The sequence below is a fragment of the Xylocopa sonorina genome, chromosome 3 (assembly GCF_050948175.1).
Source record: "Xylocopa sonorina isolate GNS202 chromosome 3, iyXylSono1_principal, whole genome shotgun sequence".
NCBI classification, from domain to species: Eukaryota; Metazoa; Arthropoda; class Insecta; order Hymenoptera; family Apidae; genus Xylocopa; species Xylocopa sonorina.
The window spans coordinates 15,170,806-15,193,712 of NC_135195.1; the positions used below are offsets into that span (position 1 = coordinate 15,170,806).

At 36.2% G+C, this 22,907-nt stretch overlaps 2 protein-coding genes across 3 annotated transcripts; one reads left to right on the top strand and one right to left on the bottom strand.

Moving 5' to 3' along the window:
• Positions 1 to 32: 32 nt before the first annotated feature.
• Positions 33 to 22,535, top strand: LOC143422443 (uncharacterized). Its single transcript, XM_076893074.1, has 25 exons — positions 33 to 239; positions 2,221 to 2,560; positions 2,814 to 3,101; positions 3,691 to 5,415; positions 10,609 to 10,773; positions 11,605 to 11,790; positions 11,883 to 12,059; positions 12,161 to 12,326; positions 12,555 to 12,663; positions 12,758 to 12,884; positions 13,857 to 14,050; positions 14,127 to 14,244; positions 14,398 to 14,588; positions 14,670 to 14,817; positions 14,916 to 15,136; positions 18,642 to 18,748; positions 19,671 to 19,858; positions 19,940 to 20,392; positions 20,487 to 20,732; positions 20,794 to 20,889; positions 20,975 to 21,129; positions 21,282 to 21,477; positions 21,594 to 21,742; positions 21,866 to 22,024; positions 22,090 to 22,535. The coding sequence occupies exons 2-25, from the start codon at positions 2,330 to 2,332 to the stop codon at positions 22,208 to 22,210; spliced, it is 5,916 nt and encodes a 1,971-aa protein (XP_076749189.1). The 5' UTR covers positions 33 to 239; positions 2,221 to 2,329; the 3' UTR covers positions 22,211 to 22,535.
• Positions 6,099 to 7,873, bottom strand: LOC143422440 (carbohydrate sulfotransferase 11). Of its 2 annotated transcripts, none has more exons than XM_076893068.1 (6): positions 7,719 to 7,873; positions 7,512 to 7,656; positions 7,236 to 7,411; positions 6,741 to 6,900; positions 6,452 to 6,651; positions 6,099 to 6,357 (listed from the first exon to the last, which is right to left on the bottom strand). In XM_076893068.1, exons 1-6 carry the CDS (start codon positions 7,860 to 7,862, stop codon positions 6,130 to 6,132), a joined length of 1,053 nt encoding a protein of 350 aa, XP_076749183.1. In that variant the 5' UTR covers positions 7,863 to 7,873; the 3' UTR covers positions 6,099 to 6,129. The 2 variants fall into 2 exon arrangements, with proteins under 2 accessions (XP_076749183.1, XP_076749186.1); XM_076893071.1 differs by having other exon boundaries at positions 7,236 to 7,407; positions 7,508 to 7,656.
• Positions 22,536 to 22,907: the final 372 nt, after the last annotated feature.

Here is a 22,907-nt window from a genome sequence, read left to right on the forward strand (position 1 = left end):
TACAGCGGCGGCAGTCACATGTCGGCCGCTGTCACGTGAATTTCGTATTGGATTGTTGTTTTGATTGTTGCGCCGCTTGTCGTGAAATTTGTATTCGGAATATTACGAAAAGCTGCACGTACAGAATACTATTTAGTGAACTACGTTGTTAGAGTTCAGATGTGAAATATGTTTAATTTTATCATTAAAATTAAAAATCTTTACCACCTTTCACACGATTCTGAGAAGATAATTAAAAGGTAAGTTATACACTTTTGCATGTTAAGATGTAATTTGTATATTGCTGGCTGTAATTTACGGATTAAAAATAATCTCCATTTATGTTTATGATATATATGCACATATCTAAAAAGTAATTTGTATATTGTTCTTTGGAAAATGTTATAATTGTGCAATTGTGGTAATTGGTATAGATAAATGTGTCAATAGCTGTACATTCACGCCGTATGAAATACCATCGGTTCATATTGTTGCACTTATATTTCTGACATATAACGTAATACTTATAATATAATAAAATATCTATTTGTAAGAAAAGAAAGCTGTTTAAAATAAATTATATATATTTATGCGATTTTGTTCATTTAGGTAAGTATAACGATTTTTATTGATGTGATTCAATTTAATAGAACGCGCCAAATAAGTATTAGATGATTTTATACTATTGCTCTTGAAAAGAATTAATCTCATCAGTAGAAATATTCCTACAAATTTAACAATTTTTCTATTCATTTTATGCTGTACCAACTTTTCCAATAATTTAGATGTAAACAAATGTCGAACAAAGTTTCTCAACTATATTAAATGTTGTTTAGCGAACCCGGAACAATTCTATAAACATTTTACGGGAGGCTATAAGGAGACGATGATAACACGATAGGATCATTCGACAAAATGCACATTGGAAGGAAAGAAAAACGATGAGGAAAAAATTTCACGGTTGACGCGGGGTTAAATACGGTAGGAAAGTATTCACCTTTTATTACGCCGGCTGGACAGCCCCTTTTCTCCTTTCTCCGACTTCTCGAGACGCACGCACGTTTTCTTTGGATTATGCAACCGCCTTTCGTGTGTACTACTTTTATGCGGTGTTCGTGTCGCGAGATCCGATGATAAACTTCATGACTCCGCCTCGGCTCCCTTTTTAAAAATATTAACCTACGAGGAATAAGGATTAACGTGGCTCGTTGGCATAATGCTTTAAGACGAAAATCATACCGTTGATTTCTTCAGTCGACTGTTAGAAACGTCACGTTTCGTGTCTCTGACACGAACCGTCGTAGAAGCGAGCAAAATATAGAGGGAACGAAATTGTTTATAGCTATCCGTGGTTGTGATATCTGCTTAGTTTCATATTGAATTTTTCTCCTTTGTAAATGTGAGTGTATTGGCAATCGTAGTGTTCGCTTTTAAATTCCAAAGAATAAAAGTGAATTTATATCTCTATTCAAACTGTTTAACTAAATGGAGGCTTGATACAAAACTATTATTGAGTTCGAACTGTATGATCTTTTACGTTCATCGTTTAAATGTACGCTTAAGATATTTCCATTAATATTGAAATAGATTTCGTGACTTTGCTGATTGATTCCGTAACGAAAGTCGGAAGTAGGATGTCTCAGTGTGGTTAAACAGCTAGAATCTTAGTAATGTCAATCATTTTATACATTTGCATGCAGCTGCTGTCGGAAGCAGAGGAAACGTCGTTGATCGACTATTGCGGAGGTTGATATCGTTGGAATCGCTGGAATATTAATTCATATTCAAGAATATTCATATAATTCTTGTAATATATATAATAAGGTTCAATGTTCTCAAAAGGCAGAATTGAAGGAGACATTTTCATGAATTATAATACTACGTTCTTGTATGACGGGTTGCCTAACAACAGGCGCTCAAAACCTGCGCTTCTATGAAGCTATATTCGTTCGTGCGCGCATTACAAACTTATATTAAAAATAACATCTGATAAGTTATGAGTTAGATAGAGTTGCAAGGTTGCACGTGTTTTGTAAGTACATATCTTGGTTATTGATTAATTGGTTAATTGATTGATTGGTAATTAATTATCACATTATTCTGCGAATACATATAACTCAGGCATACTCAACTGTTTTTTTTCATCCACTACATGCGCCATAAACATTCTCCGTGTCATTATAAACAAAGTAGATATTTAAATTTTCTTTACGATAAATATCTAACAAATCTTTCAATCAGGGTTCTCACTGGCGTGACGATCCAATGAATGATCCAGAACTGGAGAAACGATCCTCACGAAGAGCAATGATGGACACGTGGTTTTCGAGAGACGAGACTTAACGGTGTTATGTCCGAGTGTTTGGGGTTCGCTGCATCTATGACAGGATCGACGAATTCGGGGCCTCTGCAGCCCCAGAAGGATTCATCGCCGCTTCCGGCCCGGTCCTCTCCCTTCGATCTTTATTCGACGCCAGAGAGCCCGGCGCGCAGGGGTCATCGTCAGCGGCTCTCTCGAAAGATGACATTGACCTCGCCGAACGGGCAACCTATACAGCTCACGCCTCTCTGGGAACACGTGGTTGGTATAGCTGCGCTGACTGATTAACGGCGGTCGTATTTTGCGGATGAATTATTGATGTGTACAGTCGATAAAATTTCGATGTACACTACCGGTTATAACTTTTAATTGTACATCGTCTAGTAGGTAAAAAGCACAAATAATAGAGACTAAAATATTTAAATATTCGTTAATAAATTTTAACATACTTAAAAAATATTACACTATTTTCTAAATCGTAATTCAGTATTTCGTGTTTTATGCGTTTGTGCAGGTACGTACTCGGAAATTTCCAATCGAAGTTGATACTCGTTTAACGTTCTTGGAGATATCCGAAAGACTGCGTGATCCAGAATGGGAGGTGCGTCAGCACGCGCTTCGTGTGCTTATAGACGTAATACCGACTTTGAATGCTGACATCGTGGACAAGGTCATGCAACCAGTGGTGCCAGAGCTGGTCAATAATTTGGGCCATCCTGCGCCCGCTGTTCGGAAAGGTGCTTTAGACGCTTTCCGGGTATTTCTCATTCATAGTCGTGACAGGGAGAATACTATCCAAAATGTAAGACTTATATTAGAATGTTTCATAGAGACAAATTATTCAAATATTTATCTAAATATTAGAATTGCATTTCAAAAAGGGAATATTTATTTTAAAACATTGCGACATCAATGTTCGTAGAACAAAGTACTTCTTGTAAGTGGTGCAACAGAAAGAGGAAACTTTCCGATTGGTAACTTTGGGTCACGCAAGTCACCGTTGACTCACGATAGCTAAGTAGTTACTTTGCAAAAGTGAACCGTTCACTGGTTGCTGTGAACTTAACTTAACAATTTTTATTAAACTTTAGGTAATTTAGATATTTAACTTGTACACGAAGATAGGAAATGAAAAGAATATAAAATATAAAAATTCTAAAAGTTGCTATAAAAAAATGTTCCACTAGCAAAGTTATTCCCACTTAATTAACCTTAGGCTTGTTAATTACATTTCTTTAAATTACTCCTGTCTATCGAAATTTTTCGAATGTTTATCAAACACTGGCCGAGTTCGTGATGTACAAGGAATTCCTGACCTTGCGATTTCCCCACTATCCTACATCATCATGGATCGATGGCCGAACGCAATTGCATCGAGTGTTCCGTTGCAGATTCTTCAGGATGGCTTGAACCGTTCGGAAGTGCGCGACTCCTTCCAAACTAACGTGACTACTGGTGTGATCTTAAGCGTGCCGTCCCTCCTATTTCCATCGTCTAACAGTCCATCGCCCAATCCCCAGTTGGTGAAGGATGCGACCATTGCCCTAGCATCTCGACTGGCTCAAGTGCCCCACCAGGAAGCTGTATTGAAATCGTTGATGAAAATCCAGGACGCCGTAGGCGTGGAGGAATTCGAGAGCTACTTGGAGGATTACGACAACAAACTAAAAAGAAATATTGAGATCCTGTCTAAGATCTATAATGTGAAATCCAGCAAGAAAACTACTAAAAATGATACAAATTCGAAGAACGTGGAGAAACTGGAGAATAAAGAATTGGAGAGTAAATGGGAGAGCGACAGCGACACTTCCGGTATCGCTGAAGAGGAGGATGAAGTCAACAATGTAACCATGCCTGCGGCCAGAGTGGTACTAGAGACAGAAATTAAGTTTAACGAAGAAACAGCCATAACTATGACCATTCTTGAGGAGAAGGAGGACAGTGAGCAAGAACAGGATAGCGAAGAAAGTGGAACAGATGAGAAAAATGCAGCTGAAGGAAAAGAAGACTCTGATAAGAGAAAAACACCTAGGAGGGTACATTTTGGGGGTGAAATAGTTAAACTGAGGACTCCAGATAGCGATGATACCGAATCTGTTGAAGCTGCTCCCAAAACTAGAATACCACTTCCAGTTTCACCTGCTACTAAAATGCCTACCACGCGATCAAGACCTTCGTCTCAGCCTTGTAGTCCTCGCAGAGAACCTGGGAAGTTCAGAAGAACATCTAGATCCGTTTCCAGTAGTCCTAAGAGAGAAGTATACACCCATAACGCGGAACTAAGTCCTAAAAAAAGTATACTGACCAGGACCATTAGTCCACTGCTTGGCGATAAAGTTACCGAGCAGTCAAAGAAGAAGAAAAACATGAATAAACAGGAGGATAAGGATAACAAGCAGAATATTGGTTCCAGTGGAGATGGTAAAACCATAAAGGTTATCGAAATAGGCGACAAAATGGAGGAAGTTCGAAAGGAAGAGATTAGATTGGTTCAGAGTAGTCAAAATATTGATACTCTGGCTTCAAACGAAAAAATCGATGGTCCTGAAGATTTGAAAAATAATTATTTATTGACAGACGAAAAACAGGAAATTTCTTTAGAATTGGAGCTATCGAAAACTGACTTAAAGCTAGACACTGATGACTCTGGATTTCAAAATGCGAAGAATGTAACAGAAATTAGAGAAGGAAAAACTTCAGAGGATACTCAGAAGAAGGATATAGAGGAAAACAATGAAACTTTAGAAAATGTTCAAGAAGCCGAGTCTTTCTTCGGTGCTGTAGTGAAAAACGATGAAATGGAACGGAAACGTGCCAGGATGAATCAAGATGGAATTAAGGTGAATGGAAATGAAACCGTGCAGAAAGGTTCAGCGAAGTTAAGGGGCAGTGTAATGGGCAGGTCGAGGAACGGTAATGGTGATTGTGAGTCGTTGAGAAATGTTGACTGTGAACGAATGACGAGATGTGATCGCGATAAAAGTGACGTGAGTGTGATCGAGAAAAATAAGAATGCTGTGTATGGTGGAGGAGAGATGCAATCGGCATCGGACGAACCTAGTTGGGAAGAATTGGGATTGGTCGAACAAGAAGTATTGGAGGATCTACATAATAAAGTAAGTTTTCTAACGAGATATTACTGCAAATTGTATTTTCGGGTTTGCAGCTCAAATTTTACTAACAAAACGTATCTACTGCAAATTATATTACAGTATTTGTTATAACATATACCAGTCGTAAAAATAGCAAATTTTCAAGTTGTATAGTTATATGCACCACTTTTTAAAATCGTGGAAGGTTAAGATAATCGATGCGCACCAGGAAAGGTGCTCGATGTAAGCATTGAACGTTGGTTACTCATTTACGTGGCTATCTCTTACATTAATCAATGTTCCATGGTAATCGTGTTTGTTCTAAATTTCTTAGCAATTCCATGCATCGGATATACTTTGCATGCGAAAGCTTCACTTGAACAATCAGGAAAGGGAAAAAAGTTGAAAAGGAATGTATTTGGAAACGAAGAGTCGATACACGCGTGGGTAATTGTAATTGATGGAGTTTAAATCACGTTACACCACGCGACGAACTTTTGCCTGGGAAATCGATTGACCTACTTTGGTGTAATGTATCAGAACGATCTGTCCTAAAGTCGACGGGTCCCCTGTCGCATTAATGACTGGACAAACGAAAAGGTGGGTCGAAAAAGTGACACGTTCGATAACGAGGTCTCAAAAGTTACAGGACTATAGACGCAAATAACTGTCTTTGTACAGAATGCGTTGCTATTAAGCACAAATCTTATTTAGATTAGTCGAATTATTTGAAGATATTTAAGCGGTTGTAGCATATTGGTAATACAGATCTGGCGAATAATCGAAAAGTTCAAAGTCTAGCTTGAATTTTTCGTACAGCTTTTCTACCATGCCTTTGTTCAACTGATTGAAATATATCTTTGATGCATTCGAATAACCAGCGCTATGTTGCCATCTTGGTTTAATTAGCTCTTGTAATTGTAATTTATGGATCGTGTAAATCTGATCCCGCCATAATGTTTCTACCTATGAAGCAAATGATATTTGATTCTATTCTTCCATATTATAATCTAATCTTAGATATAATTTAGGCTACAAAATAATCGATACCAACACTTACTTTTGCAATTATATCGTAATCTACAATACAAGGAGCGCAAAACAAATAATATGGCATCCAATGATCATCTCCATAATTAGCTAGATCCGTATGGATCAAGTATTGTACAAATTCGCGGAACGTTGGCTCGATTCCCGCTGGTGGTGGCTCATCCTTTCGTCTAATCACCTGGTCTGGTTTGAGCTTTGTAAAATTACTTTCTTAAAGAAGGAGACAATTCTCACTGTTAACCCAGAGCTCGAACACTGGTCGTATGTACATCGCGGTCGATAATTTTGTCGTGACTCACCACGGTACTTTTCAACAATCTTGCTGCCGTATTTACGATAAAAGTGAAGTGTCCCGTGTTCCCTTCCAGCCACGGAGTTTTCCAGCTTATCACGATACGCGCTGAGCAATCTCTCAAACGGGTGCCTTACCACCAGCAGTTTCTTCGTCGTCCTTAACGCCTGCGGAAGTCGAACCTGGTTAAGTCTACTAGTTGGGATGTTGATGTGTAGTTGAATGGGACGTTTTTGAAATGCACATTTTCATTGCACGTATTTGCACACCGATATAATATTTTGAGGTATACAAAATATTGTGTCATTAAAATATACAGTTGTCCACAGAATTAATGAATAACTTAATTTTCAAATAACAATCAAGAATCAAAATCAGGAATAACAATCTACCTGAGTTCACTGTACAGAGGGAAGGTTCTAAGTAAAAATGATATTGGTCCAATTCTAAAAAATTCAAGAAATCCAAACGAATCTTTGGAGGTGAAAAAACATAGTTTTACCTCGTCCGCTTCTGGAAACTCAAGTTCCGGTATCGTCCTTCTGGCGATGGTCGATATCTGCTCCTTTCCACTATTCAGCTCTTCCTCTGTCACGTTCATTAGGAGACACATATTGTATATCCATGTTGTACTGCCGGCTTTGTAAATCGGACAGTATGATAGATCGCGTGATCTGCGTGGCAAATAATGCAATTAGAGCTGCTAATTAAAATGGTTATTGTTAGAATAATTGTGATTTTTAGATATTTCTATCAACTATAATTATGTGTTACCTAGTAATGTAAAAAACGCTATACTGAGGTGCAGGAGGATGTTTAAATGCAGAAAATTTACCATGTTTTCTATATGTACCTAGATTATATTTTTGGCAAGTATATCTCACAGTCAATAGTCGCTTAATATTTTCTCTTTCTGCTTCAATCTAAACATTCAACATTTTAACAGAACAATTAATAACTTCTTTCTTAATATTTTATAACGTACCATTAATTTCTTTAGGTCTTCGAACTTTGGTATTTGTTGATTTTCATCTGTAACAAGGAACAATTTTATAATGAAAAAGACCAATCCACAACCGATGATCCATCTGAAAATTTGTATGGTTTGACTTTTACGATTTCTACGCATAATTTTCACACTCTAAACATTAAAATGAAGATATCATTTACAATAATTTCATATCGCAATAACAGTTGTAACAATTCTGGATAAAAATGTAGCACATTCTAAAAATTATTTAATTCCTGTTTATTAAATAAATACAAATAAAATTTCTTTATATGCAGAGTGATACAGAAGCACTGTTACGGGTTTTGAAGAATATTTAAGAGAAGAATGAAGTAAATATTCGCTCTTCCTTCGAGCAAAACACTGACTGACCGGTTTCTTGTTCGTTTTGACAGTGATGGATCTACGCAACACAGCACCTGTAGCAAGAATTTTCACACTAAAGTAAAAAATTTTACATTCAAATGTCCAGAATGAATTAAATGCTCCTTCTATATCCAACAAAGTGTTTTCTGAGTAACAACTCGATTTCAAGTGAATTCTTGACTTGTTAAACAAATTTATTCACTGTTTAAGTACAGGTCAGATAAATGTTTGCCACAAGGAAATTATACGTTCTCATAATGAACGTTTATTAGCACTATCATCTGGATTAAACTTATCTGGGCTTATCGAATGAATCCGTTCCTGAAGATAACTTGAAGGTGTTTCAACACGAAAGCCTGAGAGACTCTGTTGCATACCAATTCGGTTAGCACAGTGGTTTCGATGGTCAGATCGAGAAGCGGATATAACAACTTTTCTTGTCTCGAGAAACAAAAATTTGTATGGATTCAAGAGCTTATGTGAAAGTTTCGTTAAAACAGAAATGGCAGGTTGTGTGATTATTGGTGTCACGGAAAAACGTTGCGCTTCTCGTGACCGTGAAAGTATGTTCCTTTCATTCAGCGGAAGTTCAAGGCCACCTTAAGCTCTTCTATGAATGTTGCCATATGTATGTGCCGTACAATAAGTACCAGAAAAGTGAATAGTATCGCTTAATATTGATCATAGACGTAGTGTAATTTTCGAAATGAAGAAACTGATGCTCCTTTTCTCACACGAATCAATGATTTAACTTTTTTACCTGTTCTACCGTAAGAAGTTAGTTCACTTCTAGGAACACCTAGAAGAAAATGAGCCAATATAAGTGAACCAGCCTGGCACATATTTTTTGCCTTTAAAAACACGCGTGCAGCATAACAAAGACAGCGTACGTATTGTATTCACTTTAGAGCGTTGTATATCAGGCCGTGATGTTTTAATTGCCCGTTATCGCTTTTTTCTCCCCTCTGCGGAGTTTTCACCAGCACTCTGACAACCATAAAGAACCGCAGCGTATTACGTGATTAGGTGGATTAATCACGCTTCCAGCAGATATTTCCCCGTGGACGATGTACCTATCTTCGTGGCAGTGAAATACTACGTGAATTATGCATGCTGTTTCATTTCCACGGCCCTCGTGGACGCCATTGAAATAATTCGAAGCGATGCCGGTCGGCTAGTATGAATATTCCGCGGATGAAAAACGGGAGAGATTTCCGTGCGAGCAACATTATGCGCCTCGCAATGAAACGCGACTACGGGGTAACAAGAAAATAATTAGAAACGGTTTTGCGTGCGACACGCCGGTCCAGTAATGCCTCGTTCATGTGCATATGCTAATTCTCTGGCGCCAATTTTAGAGCCGTTTTAACGCAAATTGAATTTCACGCGGGAATATCGAATTCGAACGTGGTGTTCGCGCTATGTTTCGTTCGAACCGGATAGGAGGACTTCCCTCTCATCCTTTTGGGAAATCCAATTATCGCAATGATTAAAGTTCGATGTTTCTACATTTATACGAAATTTACGTATATCAGAAATAGAGAATTTAATTGTATTTATTAAAAAATGAATTTGCATGAGCATCCGCAATTTAACATCTGATTTGTAAAAATTTTTTCCAGAGGTGTTTAAACGCCTTGTCGGGTTTTAAAAGTGATTTAATTTCCGTATTTTAACTGCATTACAAATGTATCACACATGAGAAAAAAACCGATCATATGAAATTCCGTGTAAGAAAAAGGAATAATGAAATATATATAGAAAGACAACGAAACTAAGAACAGTTTCGATAAGATCTGCAAGGTCCCTGCGGCACGTGTTATGTAGGTATTACCTATGTAACGTCCGTGTATATCGCAATTTTCCGCAAGTTCAATGGAATCCTGAAAAGTCGATAATATTGACCACTTCCGTGTAAATAGAGCCGAATCAAAAATTGAATGCAGATGTTACCAGTGCATTGCATTCAGACTTGCTACGACGATCGATAAGGCTCACTCGACGACTCCCGATTCTTGACCAACGGTACGTGTTGAAGGCGTTAATGGTGTGCAACAATTTTTTCTGAACTTCCGTTAACGTCAGAGGAAGATAATTCTGAGCTTCGTTTTGTAGTGCATACAAGTGATGTATACGCGTTTAGATATGTCAAACTTAAATGAAAAAAATTTTTATGTATCGTTCGTCGCCTATTGTCACGAGGATAATGCAATTAGCGTTATCTATGCTTCGAAAAAAGATTGGATTGGCTGCTATGGGTTGTCTGCCATCGTTATATGTACATATGCAGATAGCTCTGCTATGTCATTAGGAAATCTACATGCGATCTACCACCGTTTTAGTAAATAACAGGACTGTACGTAGACATTATAAAATATCAGAATGTGAAACGCGATTCAACCTCTCTGCATATTTTTCTGATTTACTTTTTTTTGAATTTACTTAATATTTTTCTGTAATCTAAAACAGACCGTTCGATCATAATTTATGTCTGTTCCAGGACGATTGGCGCGCTCGTGTCAGAGGTATGGAGAGAGTAGCGTCCGCTCTGCGAACGTCTTCTGCCCTGATCGCGATAGAGCCGCGATTAGGATCTCTTTTGCATGCAGTGCTGGGCTGTGAAAGGAGCTGTCGTGTAGCTGCTTCAGGGCTGGCTGTGGCGAAGGTAACTCGCAAATTTGCCTCCTTAAATCAATCTAACTGTTAAATCATAGCTATGCCATCGTTTTGTTAATTTAAAGAACTGTGAGTCATCGAGGCATTCGCTCAAGATCAACCGACAGCCGTGTAACATTTTATCGACTTAGTACTAATTTATTTTTAGACTCAAATTAGATTATGATTATATCTAATCTTTGTTCAAGGATATGGAAACTCCTGTATTCCCCGTAATTAAGTTCGCAATCTGTCATTTGTACGAGAAACTATATTATTAGAACTATTTCGACGAAAAATTCTAGATAGATTATCGCAAAGAAAATTGCGGCTTGAAATCTTTATCATCGCTGGGGTGTAGTTCTAAATTATCGAGTATTTTTTTTCCACGGGACTTTAAATACTGCTCGTGTCACGTACAAATACAGGTTCCATAGATCGCTCGTTGCTCTGCTGGTCACGTAAACGTACACACATTTCGTCGTGTACGTAGAATAAAATACATCATGCTGTACGAAATTTGTCAGTTGAGAAACATGGATTCTCTTTTCCATGGAAAGAATCCAAGCTGATACATAAAAAGTCAAGTTTTGTTTATATGAATTAAACTGTAAAGTTCTCGTTCGTATTAAGTAATAACTATAGCTTTACAACCTTCTTAGACATTTAGTACTTATAATAAAACTCGGTATCAGGGCTCATATATTTGAATAAAAATGCTAATAAATTTTGTACCTTATGGACATGAAACACGAGGCGCAAGTGCACTTTTTTATATCTAGGTTTATGTAGTTTTGATTTCGTGTATTTAAGAAATGTTGTAATTCTATACTGACATTAGGTAGTTGTAGCTGGAGTGAGCGAGGAGGCTTTGAAGAAACGACTGCCACAGTTGGCATGGGGTTTGGCAAGGCAGGGTGGCCCGAGTGCAGCGCAGTTGGCTAGGATCGCGATGCTTAGGCTCAGGCCTGCTCTCCTTCTGGAGCAGCTCCTACAACCGCAGTGCTTGAACGCGAGAAACGCAAAGGTGGGACTTTGACCGAAAGATTTATAATACAAGTTCTATTTAATTAAAGGTATGTAAAATGTGTATCTTGCACTTGAACAATTTAATTGCAGACCAGGGAAAATACGTTACAACTGTTGATCTTTTCATTGGTGACGTTTCCAAGTACGGAATTCAAGGTGGATATTGTAGCTAATAAAGTGGCAAAACTGGTGAGGGATCGACGACGAAGAGTACGTCAAGCTGCTCTCGATACTTTAGCTGTGTTAGCACAGATCTATGAACCCGAGGTACTAGAACATAAGTCCTTTGATCATTTTCAGTGGTACAACAAAAGTATTTTGTGATTAACAGTACGTTAAGTTATAATTATTCTTTTTTCCATATGTAGGAGGTATTAGCGGCAGGAAAACGAGCATCCGAGGGTTACCATGATGGCGAAACGATGATGTCCGCTATCAGAGCTCGTCTGGCTCGAAAATCTCTGCCTTTGGTATCCGCTGATGGACTCGTCATGTACGGTTTGCAAATTTCTCCCACTGTACAAATAGCTACAGGTAATTTATAGTCTGTATTGTAATTTATGGTTCATAGTATGATACAGTACATGCATTGACATAATTTTAATTCAATTTGTAATTATGTTTTTCTTGATGTATTTATAAAAAGTTCGTATCAATGAATACATCTTCAACATAGTCAAACTCACAACGCATAATTTTACTTTTGATGTCATCGTAAACTGATCTGAAAATTATGTCGAAAATTTGATTACATTTACGCAGGTCCTGATGTGGATTGGATTGTAGCTGGAAGCGGTTCAGTCTCACCCAGCATCGGACGTACTAAAGGTCATATTATTTCGTCCAGGTCGGAAAAAGAAAAATTTGCAGGGTAATATGCTACAGTCATAAAATTGAAATTTTTAATTTTTTATTCATCGATATTATTGTGATCATTTATAAGATAAAAATTGATTTCTTTGTAGGAATGAAAATACAAATTACCGAGAAAACCCATGGAGCGAGAGGCCAAATTTTGTTGCACTCGGAGTTGGTATGCGTTCTAAGTTGGAACAGCCTGTAGTCTGGCAAATAGTTCCAACACAAAATCAGGTAAAAATTTAAATCAACGTAGTGCACAATAATATAAATTTGCATCAGTCGTCCGCAGTATGACAGTTGTATATATTGAAACTATGTTTGACATTATACCAAATGTAAGTGGGTCAACGCAGGGTAAACATGAATTAACTGGCATAATTCATTAATTACACACATACGTAAAAAGTTATATCAAGCACGACAATATTAACTATTTCAATGAGCTCATTAATAAAACATGAGTCTACGAAAGCTTCAAGCTCACATGTGGTTCGCTCGCGTGTCACGAAGTCAACGCCGTTTGTGAAATATGTGCAATGGTACTAAATCATAGCAACGTCAAGTTACAGATCTCGACTTTTCTTTAGAATTCTACTTGTAAATTGTTTTGTGTATAAATATATATATATATAATTTACGACATTTCATTACCATTTTTACTTTCCCAGGGTTACTTTAAATATTTTATTAAACAACAAAACATAATAAAAAACATAATATAATTTATTTTCCAAATATGAAATTTATGATTTGCAATACATATATTAATGATTAATCGTTTCGTACAATTTGTGAATAAGTTCAGAATAATACGAGTTGAGAATATATTCATCTTGCTTTTTTATCGGTTTATATCGAGCAAACGGATATGAGAAAATTTTTTCACAGTATCGAATTATTTTCAATTCCACGTGAAAGGCACGGTTGTCAATCCACGATAAAACTTTCAGGTGGTACTCAGTTGAAATTATGTCCCACTTGAATTGCACGCATTTGTTAGACACATGTCAGGTTAGCAAGTTACTTTGACTAATTAATAATAACAGATATAATTAAATTTTTTTGAGAGCAATTTGGACCCTTCGGGAAATATATTTTTAATTTTGTAATCTTCATTATAAGAATTAGCGAATGGTATTATATTGTGTTTTGTGATTAAGTATTGTTAATGATACATAATTATGTAAATTATATATATTTTAGGACAATAACAATAAAACAGAGTCTAGAATTCCAGTACTTTATACTCGAGAGTGTGGACCAAAGTCCAGTGGAAACAGTCTCATAACAGAGAAGTCTCTTAATTTAGAGTCAACAAATATTAATTCAAAGAGAAGAATAAAGGGCACCGCAGAAAATTCTAGTGACAACGGGAACTCTCCAGGAGAAAACGTTAGGTACTACACTTCGATTTTTATTTATTTTGCTGCAAATGAAGGGAAAAGAGATTAAAAATTCGTAAAATATTAATAGAAGTTACGGGGCTATGTATCACCAAAGGAGAAAAAATCAACAAGACTGTGGCACAAATATGCACTACGATAATTATCGCTCAATGAAAAATTTAAATAATAGGAATGTAGATTATAATGTAAGTTTTATCTAAATAAAGGCAGTAATATATTGTTTAACAATATTATAAATTGTATAGAAATCATTTTTAACAATTTACATTCGTGAATTTCTCATGTGTTAAGTATAATGTAGAATTGCATAACAATTACTAACATAATTAATATTGTAGAGTGCCGAGGAGAATAACAGTCAAAAAGTTTCGGATGTTAATTCCAGGATATATCACAAGTTTATGGAAAGAGATAGATTTTCGAAAAAGTCTGATGTCAAGTCTAGATATTCTCGTTCAAGTTCCACCGACAGCCATCAGTCATCTTTATCGAGAAATATTAATCAACAAACATTTGTTATGCATAATATGTGAATATAATTTATTTTATAAAAGTTCATTTATATCTTATAAGGGAATCTCATAACAATGCTATATTTGTTTCTACTTAGGTACAGTACGTCTTCAAATCAAGAAGGACGGTTTGCCGATGAAAATTTGTTTCGACCATTGCAAACTGCTCCCACGTTAACATATGCATATAATAAAACTAATTTCAACCTGAGAACTGGAGAAAGTAATGATAAAAATATATCAAGGGTGAGAGTCTTAACTTTATTGATTATTAATGTTAAAACCCAATCTAAACAGTTACACACCACGCATGAAATACCATTGTCTTCCAATTTGTATTACAGACGAGGCTCCATCACATGACGAACGATGTGGCTGTTCAGAAACTTACTGATGTTGAATTAATTTCATCGGACGCACAAACTAGCGAATATTTTCCTGCGATACATACTCAAACCCCTTATAGAAGAAGATTGCGTTCTCTGTCTCCGTCGCAATTGTATCGTCGTCAACAGTTTGTTAGAACGGTTTCTAATGAAGTTCACGCATTGTCCATGTACGATATGTAAGTAATACAAATACTAATTTCTATTTTTACTTATGTTTTAAATCACTGCATGTGTGACATAAACATACAATTTATCTCAAAATTATTGAGATGCATTCTTCTCACTATACTAGTGGCGCCATTTAGGCATTTCAGTATAAACTAATAGAACCACATTTTACTTTAGCACGTTTATGCATGCGCAGTACAAACAAGTGATTCTTGTACTACATACTTGCCTCACAAACACAAATACTTTACATGGCCAGCCAAAGAGGAATAATGCCAGTAAATAGAACCACTTCCAATTGAACAACTACACTGTGCGCTTGTGTTTTTGAGGCATGTACTATCAGAATAAAACCAGAATTACTATACTAGTACGTACCCCTTATCAGGAGTACATGCAATGGGGTAAACACTACAAACAATAGTTTCTGCGACTATTACTCTTAGAAAATTGTTGCTTCTCTATATATACGTGAGCAACAAATTATTTGGTGTCATAATGTCAAACGTATTGTGTTACTTTTACAACTTCTAAACTATGCTTTTACGAACAGTAGTAAATGCAGGGTTCCCGTAGTTTTCTTATCTAACCAGGCTGTACACATGTATAGCACCGCAGACATTTTTTAGTGGCCTTTCTAGGAACGTGACAGATGATTTTTTAAGGATCAGTTTAGGCGCACATTAAATCAATAGTATATGACCAATTTTATTTTATCTACTCGATCAGTTTCGTGGAACGATGTTACGTGGAAGATGACTCAGAGCTTTATCCTTTCAATCGTCCTTAAATCATTGCGGCGTTATTTTTATAGCTCTATAAGATTTTGAAGTTTATATTTAATGAAAAGAGAAAATTATAAAGTTTTAAAAGTTGAAGTAGAGATATTTATTAACATAAAACAAAGTATTTTTAATAATTGAATTGTAATAATATAAGCAACAAGTTTCTTTTTGACTTATATTTGTCAGCTTTGTTCGGAACATGTACCATGCGAGTAGGATTAATACGTTGAATAAAAAAATTAGCAATGATACGTTGGGAAACGCGTTCTCGGTTCTGTTTACCTGATTTACGAACATCGCGTGAGAGCAAAACTACTGTTGTATTTCGTTTTGAATAACTACGCCACCGAACGCTACCCGGGTAGCAATTTAAACTCGTTAACAAGAAATTCCTGCCGACATTATGCTACAATTTAGAACTCGAGTAATCGAAAAGTTGAAAATACTTATTAGCACGTATGGAATTTTATATCGTTAGATCAGACAGATTAGCGTATCGTGTTCGAGTAACGTAGACTTTAAAGAGTCATTATTCAAATGACAAAAGAAATTTTAAATATGGATTTACACGTATAGTACAATTATTTAACTAAAACATTGAGCTATATAAGAACAAGCTATTCAGTAATGTGCAATGGATGATCTGAATGATGACCTTGAAATTAATAGCCCTAAGTATCGATTAAAGTACATGAATCCTTGTATGTTATCACATTGGATAAAAAAATCAATTGTTTTGCCTTCAAACGCTTGAGCGTACCCAGCTTAAGAATTGATTTTGAACTTACATATACGTGAAAATATACTTTCAACAATTTCAATGAGACCCTAAAAATAACGGAAGTGAAAAAAACGTGAGACAAAAAATACTAAGTACACACATAATGAAAACCGATAACGCAACGGCAGTCTACGCCACCTGATCATTTTCACCTCCACGTTCATGACTATATACGTAAGTTTCCACCCCAATGTCCAAGAGGAGGGTCGGTTTACGGTCAGTGTATAACCATTCGATATGGTATCGCAGGGTTACAGGTGAACCTGTGGAACAGAAAGGGGGGATCGGAGCGGAAGGAGGCGGCAGCGGTCAGCGTCGGTACGACCGGCGTCTATGTGGGCACAGTCGTGCGTGCGTCGTCATTTGTCGCGTTCTAGTAATTACGTCCTCTTTTTCAATTTTTTTTCTACCTGAAAAAAAATCAAAAATATTAATCATCATTTTGACCCACTTGTCAAAATGTCCGAATGATTTAGAAGATGAATTGTGCGCGATTATGTGCTTCAATGTAGTGTAGCTTGAACTTACCTCCATTTAATTGCCGCGAAACTACGACCACTAAGTGGTGCGTGCGACAGTTATGAAGGTGTTCCATCATCGTGTTGATTTTCCCTCTTTTTGGTGCCTCCCGGTTTTGGTATTCGATCTAAATGATTTTTTAATGTTAAGTAATATGAGTTACAAGTGGCTTGTATCGGTTAACAAGTAAAGGAATGGCAGTTTTAGGCAGTATTAAATTTTGATCGATTTTTAATTGGATAATAAATTTGCATACTTTAATAACAAATTAATAGATGTTCTCTTCTAAGTTTATTGTATTTGTAGGTACATCAAAGGATATAGGATTTACATTTTAAATTAAACAGTATTTATAATTATATTTCCAATATTTTTCATCAAAACTATGTCTAACAGAAAGTTGTACATATTTTATAGATTCAATATAATTTATAATTCATGCAGCTTACTAGTTCCGTGACAGGTCGATAATAGTTTGCAAATATCTGTTAGCTTACAACTAAATTATTATACTTCAGGTTCTTTGCTATAGTTATTACGAGGCATAAAAGAACGCCAAGAGTTCGTTCCAGAATTAAAGCGGTACTGTTAGTCGCATTAAAAATCTAACCATAAGTGGATAGCGAAAAGTAAAGAATGAAACGAGTCGATAGTGCGAAAATAACTTTCGTAAGACGTGTAAAAAGTGCCACCAGAACAAAGACTTTCGATCGCGATCGATCAACCATTATCGACTGAAATGATTTTCAAGTACTGTGCTTGGCCGGAAGAGGGCAAGGAGGCTGAGAAGGTGACGGTTTTCAAAAACGGGGAGGTAAATTCGATAGAGAGAGATCGAAATTTCAACGAAGAGCCGAATAATCCCCGAAGAAGAGAGTACAAGATCGCCAATACTGTTCTACGTTATTGTCCCTGTGCCTTTCGGTGCAGACAACCGGTTGATGTTGGAAAAGAGGAGGAGGATTCTGTTTCAACGGTTATCACCACTGCTAATACCACGCCTGTGATTCCTTTGAGGTTGAATCGAAGTAGTGACACAATGTATGTTTCGAACTTTTTCAAATATTTGAAGCGATTTCAGTAATTCTAAGTGTGAAAAAAATAAAGAAACCTACGCCTGTTGGTAGGCAAATCGGTATACATTGGTCCAGGATTTCCATAAATTATAATAATTCTTGTATTATTTATCCCATTGCCGCAATCTCTACCTAATATTAGTCTTCCACAGTGGTTTACTTAATTAATGTTATGTAATAAGAGTAAGAACGTAAGATAATTTCTAGTACATATGATTTCCACGGTCTTTCAATATATTTTTATAATTAAAAACAAAGATATTTCAATTATAATTGGAAGTCATTGTTATACAAGAACGATAGTCAGAAATGTATATATGTAATATCTGTAAATCAAATACTTCTGTTTTAGCGATAAAGCGGTAAACGAAGAAGAGTATAACGAAAAAAATAAGCACCATTTTCTACCAGAAAATTTTGGGACGAAGGCATTGGACTCGGACGAGACAAAATATGAAGGTATTTAACAAATTGTAAATACCGATTAAAATTAATATACATATAAACCTTGGATAAAAATGATAACAAAAATTATTATAAAAATTTTGTTAACGAAACCCTATCGTTGGAATATGTCAGTATTTATTGAAGAAATTAAGATTAGCACGTTCTTTAGTCTGTAGTTATATAAATGGATCGCGATGCGAAGAATAGATTAGAAAAATCGTTGAAGCTTTCGAGGGAAACTTTTAATCGTTAAAAACGATACAGAGTAACCTGTGGGACCCGCTGAAACGATCGAATGCGAACTGGAACGCGAGGTTCTTAACCTCGGAGGACTGTGTAAAGCTTAGACTAGGATGTAATCAATATTTTGCTCGCAACCGCGTATACACTTCCTAAACGAATAATACTAAAAATTTGTAATTTTGTTATTGAAACAAAATGAATAAGTGGATATATAAAAAACGTAAAACATGTGCAATTCATAATATTCCATTTCCAAAACGTTTTGGAAAATAAGAAATATTGGTAAACAGAATATTTAACAGCTACAGATGGTAAGATAATTATCAAGGTTTCCTTATCAGTATGCCTTAATATAAGGCACACTCGAAATAACGTTATAACTATGGAATGATATCGCCGTGTTTCTCCCTCCTATTTTCTGAAGCATGGTAATGATTCGTTTCAAGATATACACGCAACGAGGATAAACACAAGGAATGTTTCCAAATAGATCGAGATTAACACAGTTTGTGATACACCGCCATTATTTGTGGCAACGTCTAGACTGTTCCACGTAAATGTCGCATGCATAACAAACATCAAATTTTCCACCGCCATGTACATTTTTATAATGTCATTCTTTTCAACTACGATCGTAAAATGATGATCATATGTACACATTTTTTATCACTAGCTATAAATTATTTTTTAGTGGGCGATCAGGAATTATCATCGTCAGACGCGTTGGAAACTGATTTCCAAGACACCGAGCAAGACGTGCAGGATACTCAAGATGACAGCGATTCTAGATCATCTACCCCTGAAAAACAAAATCCTGATGCAGCGTTTGGTATTATCACCGGACAGTCCAGTCCTGCTCGGGATACAGTTGATTTCGTTGTAAATAATTTAATAATAATTCATATAAAACATTTTTATTCCAACACCTTAAGACTTATACAACACTTATGCCTTTCTCAGATTTCTTTAGACCAGAAAGTCGAAATAGGAACAGAAGCAACGATCACGTCCGTCGATGAAGATGGGTCCAAGGATTGGAGCAGTGAAGAGGAACCAAAGTCTAGGACGCAGAGTCGTGGGGTGTCCAGAAGCTTGGAACATATAGAGTTTCTCGAAGAGAATCAAAACGAGAGCGAGTTCAGCACTTCTGATGAAAATGGCAGAGCGGATGATATTGACAGTGTCCAAGAGAGATCCATCGTGTCCGTTTTGAATAACGAACGGATGTTGACAAATGAGAGCTTGCAAGCATCCGGCGATATTCTACATTCGGACTTCCATGACACGGAAGCACCGCCTTCGAGAAAATCTGCTAGTCCTAAGAAACCAAGTCGGTCACCAAGTAGGAACTCTGTCAACCTCGAAACATCTATGTCACCCAGGCGTAATTCTCGTAGCAGTCCACGGAAATTGGTTGGTCCATGCGAGAAACAAATATTATCATTTATGGTTCAAGATATGTTCGATATTTTATCCCAACTGATTATTTTTATTATATTTTTAATAGAGCTTCGAATTGGAAGACAAAGAGTCTGCAGATTCGAGTGAAGAGAAAGCTGTTTCTTCTGTAGTACAATGTGATGATAATGATTCCATACATTCAGAAGAACCAAGTCAGTCTCGCAGAGATTCAGAAATAGAGGAATCACCAGCTATTATCATTGCCTCCAGACCACACTCCTCTACTGAAGTATCCAATTATGTGGAAAATCATGTAGAACCTGTTATTGAAACGATAGAAAATGCACTCAGAGTAAGTTATGACGGTGCAAATGCCTATTTTTTGTAATATTAATTAAGATATTTCATTTCAGTTTGTTAATGAAGCTAATGGGATCAACTTGGAAGATGGGCAAAGTAGAGACAGTTCCAGTGAGACGAACATGGAACCAGGAATTTTAAAAATTGAGGTAATATCGTAAAAAAGGGAAATAAACTACATAGTGTTTGTAATAAGCATATATTTAAATACATATAGTAATTTTGTACGTCCAGCCTGAACCTGTGAAACCAGTCACTCTAACCAAACGTAAGCCCTCCAGAGTTCCACGCATTGCAGGAAGAAGTCGAAGTAAAGGAAATCCAGAAAAAGTAGAAAAGATGAAGCCAATTGTGCAACAGTGCTTTACTCAACTTGAGAGTAAAGACTGGTAAATTGTTAATATTATTAATAAAATCAAATATTAATAATGTTATTAATATTCTCTCTAGTATAATTAAAAATATATTCCATCTATATTATTCATAAAATCTAGAACAGATATAATCAACTACTACAATTAACTTCTTATATTTTTTTCAGGGAAATCACGATGAAAGGGTTAAAAACATTGTCCCAGATAGCCAAACAACAACCGGAATACCTAGACGTGTACGCCGCGGCAACGATAAGCCGGCTTTTAGGTCGACATATAAAAAATCTCCGTTCACAGGTAGCAAGAGCCGCGTGCTTGGCATCCGGCGACATATTTAGCTCGCAGATCCGTGGTATAGATCAGGTGAATTATCAGAACAGCCTTTTTCGAACAACTCGTATGCAATTCAACCTTATCGTTCGTATTTAGTGCTCATTATACAATCACTTGATCTATATGATGAAATTTAATTTCAATAGGACTTTGATGACATAGCCGGAGCATTACTTCACAGAACAGCAGATACCAATCGATTTCTTCGAGCGGATAGTAATGCAGCTTTGGATCGAATGGTGGAACATCTTCCGCCTCACAAAACGATTACTGTCATTGTACAACGTGGCGCAAGGTGAATTATTTATCTCATAAACAGTGGCTTTTAACCAATAGCTAGGAATTTCTCGGAATCTGCGTTCTTATACGTATGCGCATCGCGATAAACACATTTAGATGGTTATTTGTATTTATTTAGCCATCAAAATGCTATTGTGAGAGCAGCCACAGCTAGATTATTGGCTTCTGTAGTCGATCGGATAGGCTCGGAGCATACTTTAATCTTACCAAAGGATGTGAAAGATAAGTTGCTTTCTACAGGCGCGAGGTTGCTGATCGATGGAAATTTGGACGCTAGGTAAAATATAAATCATTCTTCGACTCTCTGTAATGAAAATCTTATCATAAACTATAATTTTACAGAAACCACGCAAAGAGAATGTTTCGACGTCTCACACACTGCGAAGGTTTTCGAAAAGCACTTGTAGACGCTGTACCAGACACAACTTTGAGACACATCGACAAGACATTAAAGACTCTTTAATGAAACGGTTAATGCGTGTAACTTTACACGTCTCTTCGCCATCTTGTTTGTCTATCGAGAGACTGTTTTTTGCAAAATAAAAAACCTGAAACTGGAACTATTAATTCGAGTTCCAGTAGCGTGTTCCATATTGATATTTTTTTTCTTCATGCATGAAACACATGTTTTCTTCCCCAACGTTTAATCGCAAGAGTTCAGCTGTACAAAAGAAAAGAAAAATACGATTATTCCGCTCATCGACTGATTGAAACGTTTCACACATTTTGATACTCTAATGTACACATCCGTACATTTCTTTTTTATACCATTGTATAACAGCTATGTACTTAGAAACCAGAGGGGAAACGAGAAAGAAATTTATTTATATAATATGAATTTTTTTATTTGAGTTTTAGTAAAGAAATTTGTTGCAATTGGATAAAAGCAATTGATGATACCTAGATGTAACTGTTGTGCCTTACAAAACAAACGATTTTGTTACAATTATAAAAGATTTATATAAACTTTTTTAAATTAGAATGTTTCGTTACTTTTAATTTAGTAAAATTGTAGTGCTCAAACTGTTAATTAAATGAACTATATTATTTATAGCAATCATTATTATCTTGTAAAAATGCTATTGATAATTTTAAGTTTTAAAGCTGGAAATTTTATTAATTCGATTAGAAAATGGGATTTTAAAGTGACGTTTAAATTT

Excerpts from the sequence above, each read along its gene's own strand:
- LOC143422443 (XM_076893074.1), top strand. The coding sequence starts at position 2,330 with ATGTCCGAGTGTTTGGGGTTCGCTGCATCTATGACAGGATCGACGAAT. Across the intron at positions 20,890-20,974 it reads CAGGAATTTTAAAAATTGAG|CCTGAACCTGTGAAACCAGT; the intron begins GTAATATCGTAA and ends TTGTACGTCCAG. Across the intron at positions 21,478-21,593 it reads AGATCCGTGGTATAGATCAG|GACTTTGATGACATAGCCGG; the intron begins GTGAATTATCAG and ends TAATTTCAATAG.
- LOC143422440 (XM_076893068.1), bottom strand. The coding sequence starts at position 7,862 with ATGCGTAGAAATCGTAAAAGTCAAACCATACAAATTTTCAGATGGATC. Across the intron at positions 7,657-7,718 it reads AAGACCTAAAGAAATTAATG|ATTGAAGCAGAAAGAGAAAA; the intron begins GTACGTTATAAA and ends TTGAATGTTTAG. Across the intron at positions 6,652-6,740 it reads GATTGTTGAAAAGTACCGTG|AAAGTAATTTTACAAAGCTC; the intron begins GTGAGTCACGAC and ends TCCTTCTTTAAG.